This window comes from Amphiprion ocellaris, chromosome 16 (genome assembly GCF_022539595.1).
Source record: "Amphiprion ocellaris isolate individual 3 ecotype Okinawa chromosome 16, ASM2253959v1, whole genome shotgun sequence".
In the NCBI taxonomy this organism is placed as follows: domain Eukaryota; kingdom Metazoa; phylum Chordata; class Actinopteri; family Pomacentridae; genus Amphiprion; species Amphiprion ocellaris.
This window is the reverse complement of record NC_072781.1, coordinates 22,434,545-22,448,368: the sequence shown is the minus strand read 5'-3', so window position 1 is coordinate 22,448,368 and position 13,824 is coordinate 22,434,545. Positions and strand designations below refer to the sequence as shown.

Below are 13,824 nucleotides of genomic sequence, written 5' to 3'. Positions count from 1 at the left end.
AAACGCAGACAGGGAGTAATTCAGAGTAGGGATCAATCAAGTATCAGCCCAACTGATTATTGCCACCGGTATCCAGCATTGCTAGATGATTGGTATTGCTATTTTTATTGACAGATTATTGCAAAATATATTAAATGTGTTGCTTTGGCTCTGATGCAGCCGTCTCTCTCTGAAGTCACTCTGTGGTCCAAAGCCATGTTCCACCACAGCTCTATCTGTTACTCTTAACATGTAACAGCCAGTCACTGAGAGCTATTACAGTTTACAGACACATTAACAGACCAGAGGCTCATCTCATTTCATTAATTTAAGCCTTCTCGACTCCACCTGTAGGATTTGGTAGCATCAACTTTCAAGGGTGGAATAACCTCCATTGCTGCAAAATAGCTTTAAGTTGTTAACCCATTTCTTGTTCCCTGAAAAAGGCCTTTTTGTACAATTCTGAAATGTACATTATTTTTCAGTTTTGGGTAACCTTACCTTTTTTTAACCTCTAGCAGTTCACCACTTACCTTTGTATCATTTCAAGCTATTCATTGGACTTGAACTACTTGAATTTCAATTTTAAAAAATGGAAAAACTGGGGTTTTCTTAAACTTTTGACCAGTAGTGTTTGTATAAATTCACTAATAGTAACTCATATTAATGAACAAACCCAGTTGTGAAAGACAGACTTCCTGCTATCACAGGTTGTTAATAGACAACTTTTAATGTATTGTAGTTTCATTATACTGGTTATCAGCGTGTTTTGATAACCAATAATCATTATCGACAACGGCCCTAAAAATAAAAAATTCAGAGCCACAAAATGATTTTCCATTTCACCTGACAAATGGGTTATTCTGTTCATAACATAATACACTGACACAGTATATTTCTAAGTGTTTAAGAGTGTGTATAATCCCAATGATACTTTTCCATAGAGCAAAAACCTTTTAATCACAATTACGGGATTTTTTCTAATGCTCTGGATTTTAATGACCTTAAATTCCATACTACCATGTACATTCTACGGCTTGGAAATGTTTTTATATAAACTGTGCAGCTAAAGCAAAATTTTGGATCTAACAATGTATATGTTCTTACAGTATCCTTTTCTGTGAATCAGGCTATTTTACAGTATGTTTTAAAACCAATATGCCCTTAACTTTCCAGTATAGACAAAATCCTTAGTAAAGGTTAAAAATTATCACTAAATTCACGAATCCACAAAAGATTGTGTTCCCAGTTTTAAAACAAGATGAAGATTGAAATGCAGGTCCATGTCATGCTTGGGGAAACTACTGGGTCAACACTATTAACAGGCTTCAAATGGTATTAAAAGTCCAGTATACCCTCGACCGATGATGCTGGGCATTCCAAAGCTTTCACCACCGTTGTACACTCTGGGTTAAAACAAAAGGTTAAGGTGTTTCCCAACAGCTGAACAGTCTTGCTGTAGCATCCATTCATGATGGACAAATAGTAAAATATCCACAGGACTTGAGGAAATGTGGTTCAACAAAACTCTGAGTAAATGTGTCTGCAAACAGGTGAGGGTAGGTGTTGTACAAGCTCATTGGTCATTCATCTCATTTAAAAGGCTCAAAGTGGTAGATGAGGTATCAAAAAACACTAAGTTGGAAAGAAGACAGAAGAAGTGTATACCTTGGGTAGGCTGGCCTGTGGTGTAGGAGTGGGACTGGCCTCATTGTTCATCTGATCAGGCTGATCCTGCTTTCTTTTGACCTCAAGGATGAGCTGAGCCAAATACTTCTGCTGGTAACGAGTCCGTTTGCCAAGAGCACCTAGGTTGACCAGATGCAATCAAACAGTTCAGAGTCTCAGTGATCAAGTATCCCTTCAGTTTATTCAGTACTACTACCAATATCTGATGACTGAATTCCTCAGAGACAAGGTTCACATTCTTAAGGTACATCTGAACATTTTGCATGCATTGGCACCTAGTCAGCCTAGGCTCACAAAAAGACAGGAAGGAACAGTTGGCCTGACTCACTCCAACTCTCAGTAATTAATTATCTGATATAAGATATAATAATTAGTTACAAATGTAGAATTTTTCATTGGGAAAGAAAAATTTTAGAAACTTTAAGTGGTTCGCAAGATGTGAAATTTGAAATTGAGTCTTTTGAAGAACTGAACGCTCAGAGACTACATGTCCAGTTCTTCTCTGAATGAGATAGTTGACATATTTCACCTTTCAGTATCATGAGTTCCACTACTATGTTCACATGGACCAAAACTAAACAACTATATGCTGCATGGAGCAAAATGAAGTCACATTTTCCAGAATTTTCCAGTCTTCCACTTGAAGAAGTCTTAGTTTTTAGGACAGATTTGAGAAACACTGGGTTTGATCTACTTTTCAGGGCACAGTAGGGCTGGGTGATATGGCCTAAAAAAAAAAAATCTCCGATTTTTTTCACAAAAAATCCCGATTCACGATTTATCCGATTTTTTTTACCCTCTACCTTATCTCTGCACCGGAGTCCAGTCTACTTTATGCAAATGAGCTGCAGCCCTCTCCAGGTAAACACACCGGATCGCTGCTGGAAATGCGCTGCATGTGACATACTGGTCCGGTTGCGGTGCGTTTCCAGCTGTGATCCGGTGTGTTTACCCAGAGAGGGCTGCAGCTCATTTGCATAAAGTAGACTGACTTCTACTTTATGCAAATTGCATGCGGCGTGCAGAGATTCCACGCATCTTCAAACTTCTAAACTAGGCATCGGTGGCATAAAACGAGGACAGATTCAGCTGCTGCAGATTATTTCTCACCTCAGATGCTTTCAGAAATACTTTTCGCTGACGTGTTTTTTGAAATAAAAGGGAAAGTTCTGTGTTTATCCGACTCATCTGCCGGATTGTCCAGCTGAAAGCTCGGTCACGTGACCACGTAGCGGCCTGCTGTTGCTCAGCGCTGTCATGTGACCATGTTGTGGTTCGCTCGTGACCGCCGTCCGTGTGATTTTCAGATGCGGTGCGTTGCCGTGCGGGAAAATCGCATCTAGTGGACACGCGCCTTTAGATCTGCGCCGCTCGCCGCCATGTTGTTTGTGTATCAAGCGCGGGGGGGAGGGGGCGCTCACTCTGAACTACGGGAGCCCAGCGGGAAGGCATTGGTGGCGGATGTTGATGAGAAAATCGATTTTCATAATAACAAATCGACATTAAGTACAAACTCGAATTAATCGATAAAATCGATTTATCGCCCAGCCCTAGGGCACAGTTTTGTTCCCTCTTACTGACATATACACTACCGTTCAAAAGTTTGGGTCACTTACAAATGTCCTTATTTTTGAAAGACAAGCAGTTTTTTTCAGTGAAGATAACATTGAATCAGAAATGCATTCTAGACATTGTTAGTATGGGAAATGACTATTCAAGCTGGAAACCACCAATTTTTAATGGAATATCTACATAGGGGTACAGAGGAACATTTCCAGCAACCGTCACTCCTGTGTTCTAATGCTACATTGTGTTAGCTAATGGTGTTGAAAGTCTAATTGATGATTAGAAAACCCTTGTGCAGTTATGTTAGCACATGAATAAAAGTGTGAGTTTTCATGGAAAACATGAAATAGCCTGGGTGACCACAAACTTTTGAACGGTAGTGTATGCAGATATAATCACCTCTTCCTATACTTAAGTTCCGTTTTTTAACAAGTCCTTAAATTTATCCAGATCTCAATGACCACGTGTTGGTGTACTTTACATACCGGTCATGTTGATGTTGAGCCCTGAGAGTTCCTGGGCCTTCTCGATATGTTCCCTGGCTGACTGGTACTCATAGTAGGTTAGATTAGTGTAGGCACACTCCAGGTAGAACTGGATAGCCAGGTGTCTCTGCTCCGACAACACAGATTGGCATTTCAGAACTGTGAAAAGACAGAGAGAAAAATCCATTGAGTATGCTGTCAAAAATAATGCTGTGAATTGTTTCTCAATATACTACATACATAAAAAGTACAGTAAAAAAAGGGGGGGAAAATAAACACCCTTATCATTTAAAACATCCCAAATTCTCCTTAGCACGCTTGCGCAGTAGGAGGTCAGACCATCTTTCCATGTGGCTTAAGACAGTTCTTCATGACCCTGGGAGATTCTAAACATCTAAGCTGCATAAAACCTTTGCACTGTGGCTGCAAGAGACAAGTCAAGATACTCCAGCCTAGATACAATAAGACACATCAATCAAGCACCTTGCAATGTAAACATGCAGCAAGACTTATTTGAAAGACTTGTCTGAAAAGATGGACATTCAGAAGCAATAAGATAGCCAGAAAAATACCAAATGTCTACGTGTTCCCTAAGCACCTTCTATATGAACCATGTAGAGCTTCACTCTTCACAGTTCCAGACCAAAGAACCAAAGCCTTGAGGTGACATGTTAAAAAGACAAATGAAGCGTGTAGGTGATGGTGAGGTAGGATGAGAACTGTCATCTCCTTCTCTGTGCTGCACCCTCTTTCTTTCTCTCTGATCTGATTACCAATACATCCTTGTCATGGGGACAGACAGAACATCTTCAGCTAAACGAGCAGGAGGACCAATAAATATTAGATGGTTTACCATGAAAATGTTGTAAAGACTTTTAAACTGATGAGCCAAAACATTATAGTCAGTCCTACATGAGGTAAACAATAAAGTAAAGTATGTCTTAACAATCATGCATGTCAAGGTGTGACATAACTAAGAGACAGTCTGATCTTATAGTCACACATAAGAAACAGGCAGATGTAAAGACCTCTGTAACTTTGACTGGGCTCAGATTGCTATACCAAACAGCTGGATTGGAGGACCTCTGACTACCACAGTGCAATTGTAATGCTGTACACATACACTACCGGCCAAGTTGTCTTAGAATGCCCTAATTTTTCCAGTTCTGTATTGAAATTCAAGTAGTTCAAATCCAATGAATAGTTTGAAATGATACAAAGGTAAGTGGTGAACTTCCAGAGATTTTTTTTTAAAAAGTTAAGGTTACCCAAAACTGAAAATACTGTACATTTCAGAATTATACAAAAAGGCCTTTTTCAAGAAAAGGGTTAACAACTTAAAACTGTTCTGCAGCAATGCAGGTTGACAGAGGCTTGAAAGTTGGTCAGCTTTTCTTGATTACTTACAACCCCCTCTGTCTGCATAAAAGCAGTTTTGGAACACATTGTGGCACCATACCCTTGAGAGCATTATTTGAACAGTATTGTACTGCAGAAAGTTGTGTGCTGCTAGAAAAATGGTGAAGAAAAGGCAATTAACAATAGAAGAGAGACAGACCATCATAACACTTAAAAATGTACGTAGGTCTTTTGGGCGCCCGTATAGCTCAACGGGTTAAGCGGGTGACCCATGTATAGGGGCTGGTCCTCGATGCAGCGGCCCGGGTTTGATTCCCGCTTGCGGCCCTTTGCTGCATGTTGTCCCCCCACTCTTGTCCATCCTTTCCTCTCTGCCTCTTCACTGTCTCTATCTAATTTTTTTTTTTTTTAAAGGCCAAAAAAATATTTAAAAAAAAAAAAAAAAAAATGTGGGTCTTTCCAACAAAGAATTTGCAAAAAAAAAGTCAAGGTGTCCGTGAGTACAGTTTTCTTCACCATCAAAAGGCACTCAGAAACTGGGGGAACTCTGACAGGAAGAGGTCTGGAAGACTCAAAGCCACAACAGAATCAGAAAACAAGTTTCTGAGAGTCAACAGCTTGGTGATAGGTGGCTCACAGGACAACAGCTTCAAGCACAGCTTAACAGTGGTTGTAAGTCAGCTAGTCTCAGTTTCAACTATGAAGAGAAGATTCGGAGTTGCATGTTTGACAGGTCCAGTTGCAGCAAGAAAGCAATTTCTAAGACATTTTTTATTTCATTTATTATTTGTTCTATGCTTTCATTTCAGACTACAATGAGACATTAACATGCATAATTTCCAGTAAAAAATGGAAAATTGAGGTGTTCAAAAACTTTTGACTGGAAGTGTATATGGCACCTTTTTAACCTCAGCTAGGTTCTACAAAGTGCTTTACAATGTTTTTCTCATCCATCAGTCAAGACACACAAACACACATCTGCACCGCAGTGGCAACAGAGCTGCCATGCAAGTGTTTGCCTACTAACAGGAGCAACTTGGGTTTTGGCACACTCTCTCTTGAGAATGAGACCCCGTGTCTCACTGAGATTACTTGTATAAATAAAGGTTAACTAATTTTTTTTTTAAATGTTCATTCATTCTTGCAGAATGACAACTGAATTGTAAAAAAGTCTCTGTCATCTTTTGAAGAAATTAAGCATTCACTTGCTGCCAACACATAAACAGTTTCCTTCTTTTTAAGGAGTATGTTAAAAATTGCACTGTCCTGTGTCTTTTTTTAAATGTAGTTAAAACTGTACAATAAGCTCAGTGCTAAGAGCCACATCCAAGGCGAAATAGAGAAGTAAGAAAAAACAGACTAACACATCATGGATTTCATCTTTTCATCAGAGAATAATGTCAGTTTTTCCCTTTCATAGTAAAATTAGCCACTTTACATATGTAAATTACAATGTGAAGCTTTGTAAGAACCATCTATCTTTGTAGATATTTATGGCTGTGCTATTTTAAATATGATCCAAACATTCAGGTACACCAGTCTCAGTGGACAAACTGCTTCTTTCAAAACCTTAAAACAGCATATAGGCACAGAAAGAAAAGTTTCTCCTCCTCTAGGTAATTAAACTGGACACCGAATGCTACAGAGAAAGAGGTTCAACCAATGTGAGAGCTAAAATAAAGACACGAGTTCTGACTAACCATAGTTAATTAAAACTGTCCAACTGTTAATGAACAGTGTGACTAAAAAGAGTTAAGGAAATTACATCAGGAACATTTTCCCTTCCGAGCACCAAACAAATCTACACCAGGCCAGACATCATGGCAGCAGCTCCTCAGAGCTCTCTGTAGCGTGGGGAGAAAACAGATCTGCAAGCCTTTCACAGCTTCCCCCTCACCTCTCTCCTCACGTCGGTCGTGAAAGGATTGTGCGGCCAACTGCTGCTGTGCAATATGGATTGGACTGTTTTGTAGCCTACGTACACTCCTCACCCTTCACACTCTATTAACTGTCACACAATAGACGGCACAAACCCATTTCTGTCTTTAAGGAATAATTTCCAGCAAGCAGTGCTCCAAAGATGTGGAAACAACAATAATTACACAAACATCTTAAATGTACTCTGAAAACTGCTCTGCTGGGACAATATAAAATGAAACTATTTTTTTTTATGAAGATTGGAGTAATTTCACATACTGAGGCACAAAATACCCTCTTAAGCAATAAATCACACACTGTTATTCTAATGACAGCAAACAACAGCTTCTGAATTAATAGCTTTTCTTCAGTGCATTGTGGCCCATTGTAACAGTTGGGTAGTGGTACTGCAAAAATTAATGCCTTCTGCATGCTTCACATACAAGAAGAAACAAGCGAGCTCTCCACAAACATTAGTCATGAAACAGCCGCCTGTGAGTAAATCCAGTCATCCCACCAAAATGTAAAGCACACAATGAAAGATTTAGCATTTTAACATGGCTTCAGATGTCCACTGCAGGTAATGAAAAAAGCACTCAAAGCACAGCACTCCACCAAGGCCGTTCAGTCATATCATTTCCGATGACTGAAATACTGAAAAAATTTGTGGCAGTAATCATGGCAACATAGAATGTGGCCACTTACTATAGATGTACACTGAGCACAGGCCTGTTATGCATGTCTACGTTATGTGCACATACCGAATCGTGTGACCTAAATATGTAGGGGTGGTGGGAATTGATGGGACTCGGAAACACCCCCACAATTTAATCAATTGTTCCTTGTATCATTTCAGACAGATAAGTCCGCAGTGGTCGATTTGTAGTAGGATCGCAATCATGTGATCGTCAGCAGGCAGCTGACGCAGTGTTCACTTGTTGTCATAGTTACAGTGATGCCGTGCTGCTATCTGGCAATGATACAGAAATCTTTAACAAATCCGTGGATCCAGACTATAAGGCGCATCACTGCCAAAATCTAATCACTTGGTTCTTGTGCCATTTCTAACCTTCACTGAAAATTTCATCCAAATACTACACCTCCCATCCTACAGTTTGTTAGCAAACTGTACAAACGCAACTTCCCCGGATGCACAGGAGCTTAGGCTTCTCATTTTCCAAAGAATGATAAGATGAAAGCGAGGTGGCTTGATTTTGTGAAAAGCCACATTAATGGAGAGCTAAGGATCATCACCAACACTTGCCTCTGCAGTGACCACCTTCTGCTGAGTAGTAAACTTTTTCTTGACGCTTTACACATAATATGCTGTTACTGTTCAGTGGGGATGAATCAACAACTTTCCTCCCCAACCTTCAACGAATACCATCATCGTTAGTACATGCTCACCACTGATTACAAGTTATGTTGTCTGCTTAGTTTATGATAGTAGGTAACGAAGTCCACAGCTGCAAAGTGACAAAAATGTTCCATATCTACAGTGGGCGTTTGTGATTTCACATCTAATCTGTTTGGTTCATCCAAAACAAACTTGGATCCATTTGGCCATATGGTGCAGTCAGCTGGGCTGCTGTGAAACTTGTCAACCAGCGTCCTCAGCACTTTAGAGCAGAAAATATTGCTCATTTTTCTTTATTTCAAATATGATTTTATGGGTGCCCCAGTAGCTCAACTGGCTTCAAATCCAGCCCATGGCACTTTGCTGCATGTCATTCCCTCACTCTTCTCCCCATGTTTCCTGTCTCTCTCTCTCTCTCCATTGTCCTATATAGTAAAGCCTGAAAGTCCAAAAATATAACTTCCAAAAAGGAAATACATATAAAAAGAACATTATCTAATTTAGAGCATCTGTATGGTAAATTTGGTCCAATTACCACAGAGCAGAAGTGATCACAGAGAGCTTGCCCAAAGGTTCAACAGACAGACAGTCAAAAGATTTGCACAGGTTTGTGAGGAGCTGCTCAGCTGTGTTACAAAGCATACAAGCTATATAATCCTGAGGATGCCACACACCATGAAAAACAAACAGACCGAAAGCACTCAGTGTAAAGAGATGTTTACTTTGTCGTGTTCACAGACCTTTGTCCATGCTGCTTTGGGCCAAGTTGAAGAGCTGTGGAGAACGGGCCTCCAGGATTTGCTGGTGCAGGTTGATGTAGCGAAGGGTCCACCAGGGCAGCAGCTGCACATACATATGAAGAAAGAATTATTATTTTCTGCATCATTTATTGCTTTTTATTTCTGTTTTCTATAAAGTGAAAGTTAAAATCCATTAAAGGTGCTGGTAGGGCAAAGGTATCCAACCAGAAAACACAGGAAACTGTTTCTGATTGTCTTAATTATCGTTTATTGCTGTCATTACTTTTTCTGATTTGGTTCATGACACATTTCTGCTAATGCTTGTTACATTCATATCTTGTTTCTTACAGTCACAAATATGGATCTTGTATATCATGTATACATATCAAAAGTTTGGGGTCACTTAGAAATGTTCTTATTTTTGAATGAAGATAACATCAAATTAATCAGAAATACAGACATTGTTAATGTTTTAAATGACTATTATAGCTGGAAACGGATGATTTTTAATGGGGTACAGAGGCAAATTTCCAGCAACCATCACTCCTGTGTTCTAATGCTACATTGTGTTAGCTAATTGTGTTGAAAGGCTAATTGATGATTAGAAAATCCTTGTGCAGTTATGTTAGCACATGAGTAAAAGTGTTAGTTTTCATGGAAAACATCAAATTGCCTGGGTGACCCTAAATTTTGAACAGTGGTGTAAATATATAAAATTGTGACGCAAATACCAGACAGGAAAAATAAAATCAGACATATTAAACAGCTCTTGGCGAGACTACATGTTAACGTATGTTTTATATAGGTAAAAGTAATATGATTTCCCAATAAGGTGCTCCAAAATATATATATACTCTGACATAAAAACATGCAAAAAAGGGAAGTCGCTAATTTTCACCACACATCTCACATGTATTCAGCTCACAAAGTACATGCTCAGGTGAATAAATAACCACATGAAATGCTGATCTTAAGGCCCCTTCAGCACAAATAAAACACTGGCATCCAGAGTGCTGCATGCTTCAACTAAGTGCTGACCACGCACTAAAAAACAGCCAACTCCTTTGCTTTTTACATTTGACCAGAACAGAAAGCGGCAGGGAGGAAAAAAACACAGTGGATGTCTTACAGCTATGTAAGTGCTATATGTCCTCTTACAACAGAACCCCCTCACCACTTGTACCCTCCTCTTCTCATCCAGCGCAGGAAGAGTGGGAGTGAACCATGTAAAAAGCTTATTTGTGTGTCAGCAAGGATATCTCCTGCCTCATTACCAATGCATGATGACCCCATCATCTGGTGCACGGCTGCATGGAGCTGTAATTGTCTGTCTCACTGAATCAATATCCTCCAGCACACACACACATGTTCTAAATAGGCACGTTCACATGTATGTGCAGTATGTCGAGCATGCACATGCACACCTTGAGTGGCAGAGCTTCCTGTTCTTCTTCCATATTTACTATTGTGCAGTGAGCTGTGAGCAGCTGCCAGAGGGGGTGGAACATGAACGAACACAGTCACAGGTGGAAAAACATCTGGTGGTGGGATTTTAAACTTAAAACTACAGAGGCCCACCTCCCTGCTGCCTGATGGGAAACAACACTGGTAATTATTTCTTTTATCCCTCATTAGCATTTAAAGAGCATATTAACACTGAATCACCTTATAGCAGAAAACATTGCTGCATTTGTATTATGTAATTGCACACATCACAGATGTCAGTGCAGGCACTTGACTGCTGATGCAAAACATGTCCTCTGACATCAGTACAACAATGATTTTACGCTGCGTGACTTTCGTTCAATTTGCTCCTTAAGAAGCTGTAACTAATGGAGTGCTGAGGTCTGAGAATGACTGCTACAGTTTACTTTTTTTTCCAAATTAATTTTGCTTTCAGTTATTTACATAGAAATTTGTAAACTGATTTAAAAATAAAGACAACAGTTTTTAAAATCAGTCAGGTTAAAGTCAGGTGCTGCTGCACATCTTTAACCTGAGCCTGAGTCTGGAGAGGGTTCCTGTGTTATGGAAGACTTCCTGCCTGGTTCCTGTCTCAAAGACCAGGAGCCCCAGGGAGTCTAACCACTTCAGAGCTGTGGCCCTCACTTCTCATCTGATGAAGACCATGGAGAGGATCGTCCTCAGGAACCTCCGTCCCCAGGTGAGCCCACATCTGGATCCACTGCAGTTCGCCTACCAACCCAACATTGGAGTGGATGATGCAGTCGTCTACCTGCTGCACAGATCACTGACTCACCTGGAGAAACCCAGCAGCACTGTGAGGGTCATGTTCTTTGACTTCTCCAGTGCTTTCAACACAATCCAGCCTTCTCTGCTCAGGGTGAAGCTTGAAGGAGCGGGAGTAGACTGTCACCTGGCTGCTTGGACCATCGACTACCTCACCAACAGACCACAGTACGTGAGGCTTCAGGACTGTGTGTCTGATGTGGTAGTCAGCAGCATGGGGGCCCCACAGGGAACAGTGCTCTCCCCCTTTCTCTTCACCCTGTACACATCGGACTTCCACTACAACTCTGGGAGCTGTCACCTCCAGAAGTTCTCCGATGATACAGCCATTGTCGGGTGTGTATCTGAGGGGGACGAGCGGGAGTACAGGATGGTCATCTCTGACTTTGTGGACTGGTGTGAGCGAAACCATCTGCAGCTCAACGCCAGTAAGATGAAGGAGATGATCATCGACTTCAGCAGGAGGAGGACACCTCAGACTGCACCGGTGAACATCCAGGGTTTGGACATTGACATGGTGGACACATACAAATACCTGGGTGTTCACCTCAACAATAAACTGGACTGGACACACAATACAGAGGTTCTGTACAAGAAGGGCCAAAGTCGTCTCCACCTGCTGAGGAGACTGAGGTCCTTTGGAGTGTGCAGGACTCTGCTCAGGACATTTTATGACTCTGTGGTAGCGTCTGCTATCTTCTATGCAGTGGTCTGCTGGGGAGCAGGGAGCACTGAAAGGGACAGAAAGAGACTAAACAGACTGGTCAGGAGGGCTGGTTCTGTCCTGGACTGTTCCCTGGACTCCATAGAGGAGGTGGGTGAGAGGAGGATGTTGGCAAAGCTCACATCCATCATGGACAATCCCTCTCACCCACTGCATGACACTGTGGGGTCTTTAAGCAGCTCCTTCAGCAGCAGACTGAGACATCCACCCTGCAAGAAGAAGCGCTATCGCAGGTCCTTCATTCCATCTGCTGTAAGACTTTACAACATCAGCATCACTGGCTGATGTTAACATAAACTGGACTCATATCATATCACCCCAAACCATAAAATTTGCACAGCAATTCTTGCACTGCTACATTTTTGCACTTTTAAACTTATTTTTCCATTCTCATTTCTCATCCCTGTACATACTGCAAATATTATTACTACTATTTTATTATTATTTATTACTATTACTATGTTTATTGCTACATAAGCTGCTGTAACAATGTGAATTTCCCCTGGCGTGGGGAGAAATAAAGGACTATCTTATCTTATCATAAAATGACACAGCAAGGTGCAACGTCACCCACTGGTTTGCTTTTGAGTTAACTGCACCACAGACTCTATATAGATGATGAATGTAGCCTCTGAGACTGAAAAGTGAAGTCAATATGCATTCTTTTAACAGCCAGCAGGGGGCGACTCCTCTAATTGCAAAAAGAAGTTAAGCAGAATAAAAGTCTATCAGAAAATGACCCTACTTTTCCTTGATCTGTTACTTCCATGAACATTTTTCTAATGAGTTATAGGTCTCAATAGCTAGTTTCAAGTTTCCTTCAGTACAGGACAATGTTTATTTTCTAAATTATGGTATCATTTCGAGCGAAATAGACAATAAAGCAGGATGTGTTGAAATAAAATTTGTCCAGAAGGAGATGATTGACACCTTCTATAAGGAGGACAGACCACAGAAGGTCATTTCTGTAAAGACTGGCTGCTGTATCAAATGAAAAGTTGACTGGAAAGGAAAAGTGTGGTAGGAAAAGGTACACAAGCAAGAGGGATGATTGCAGCCTTGAGGAGATCGTCAAGAAAAGTAGTATTAAGAACTTGTGAGGTGATGATTTGGGGCTTCCTGTCACCTGCTGGTGTTGGTTCACTGTGTTTTATCAAGTCTAAAGGCTTTCGTTTAGAGAAAGAAAGAAAAAGCATTCAAGCCGAGAACACCATGTCCACAGTCCAATATGGTGGCGGGAACATAATGCTTTGGGGGAGTTTTTCAGCTGATTGGCCAGATAACCTTGTCAAAGTAAACAATATCTTGAGAAGTGAGGACAAAATTAATATTCTGGAGGAAAATAGCAATCTGCAGAAAAACTTGGCCTCCAGCAGCACTGGACCTTAACAATAGGAACATACTAGAGCGGTATAGCCAGACTCCAGACCTGAATCCATCTAGAATCTATGGAGGAACTGAAGACCAGAGCAATGGCAAGGAAGCCTTTAGCCTCAAAGACAAAACCTGGGAATCATCACAAAGAGGAAAAGCAAGGAAGAGGACCTGCAGAACGCCTGTTAGCAATTTTAAAAACTACTTGATTGATATGGTGGAAAATAAAGGCTTTCATTGATTATTAATAATTTTGGACATGACATTTTGGACATGACATTTTTAGTAAGAATGTTTAATGAACAATAAGTTCAATAACAACATCTCAAACACAGCGTCTTACTGTCTTTTGTCATTTGTTTATGTCATTTCTAGGCAGTAGAA

General features: G+C 40.6%; 1 protein-coding gene across 2 annotated transcripts in view; it reads right to left on the bottom strand.

Annotated features, from left to right (window-relative positions):
* ttc27 (tetratricopeptide repeat domain 27) overlaps positions 1-13,824 on the bottom strand; it is a 106,375-nt gene that overhangs the window by 65,114 nt on the left and 27,437 nt on the right. For both annotated transcript variants that reach the window (XM_023296331.3, XM_023296338.3), the window contains exons 5-7: positions 9,093-9,195; positions 3,720-3,878; positions 1,648-1,787 (exon numbers count right to left, since the gene is read on the bottom strand). In XM_023296331.3, the coding sequence (XP_023152099.2) occupies positions 1,648-1,787; positions 3,720-3,878; positions 9,093-9,195 (402 nt within the window). The remainder of the gene's footprint in view (positions 1-1,647; positions 1,788-3,719; positions 3,879-9,092; positions 9,196-13,824) is intronic.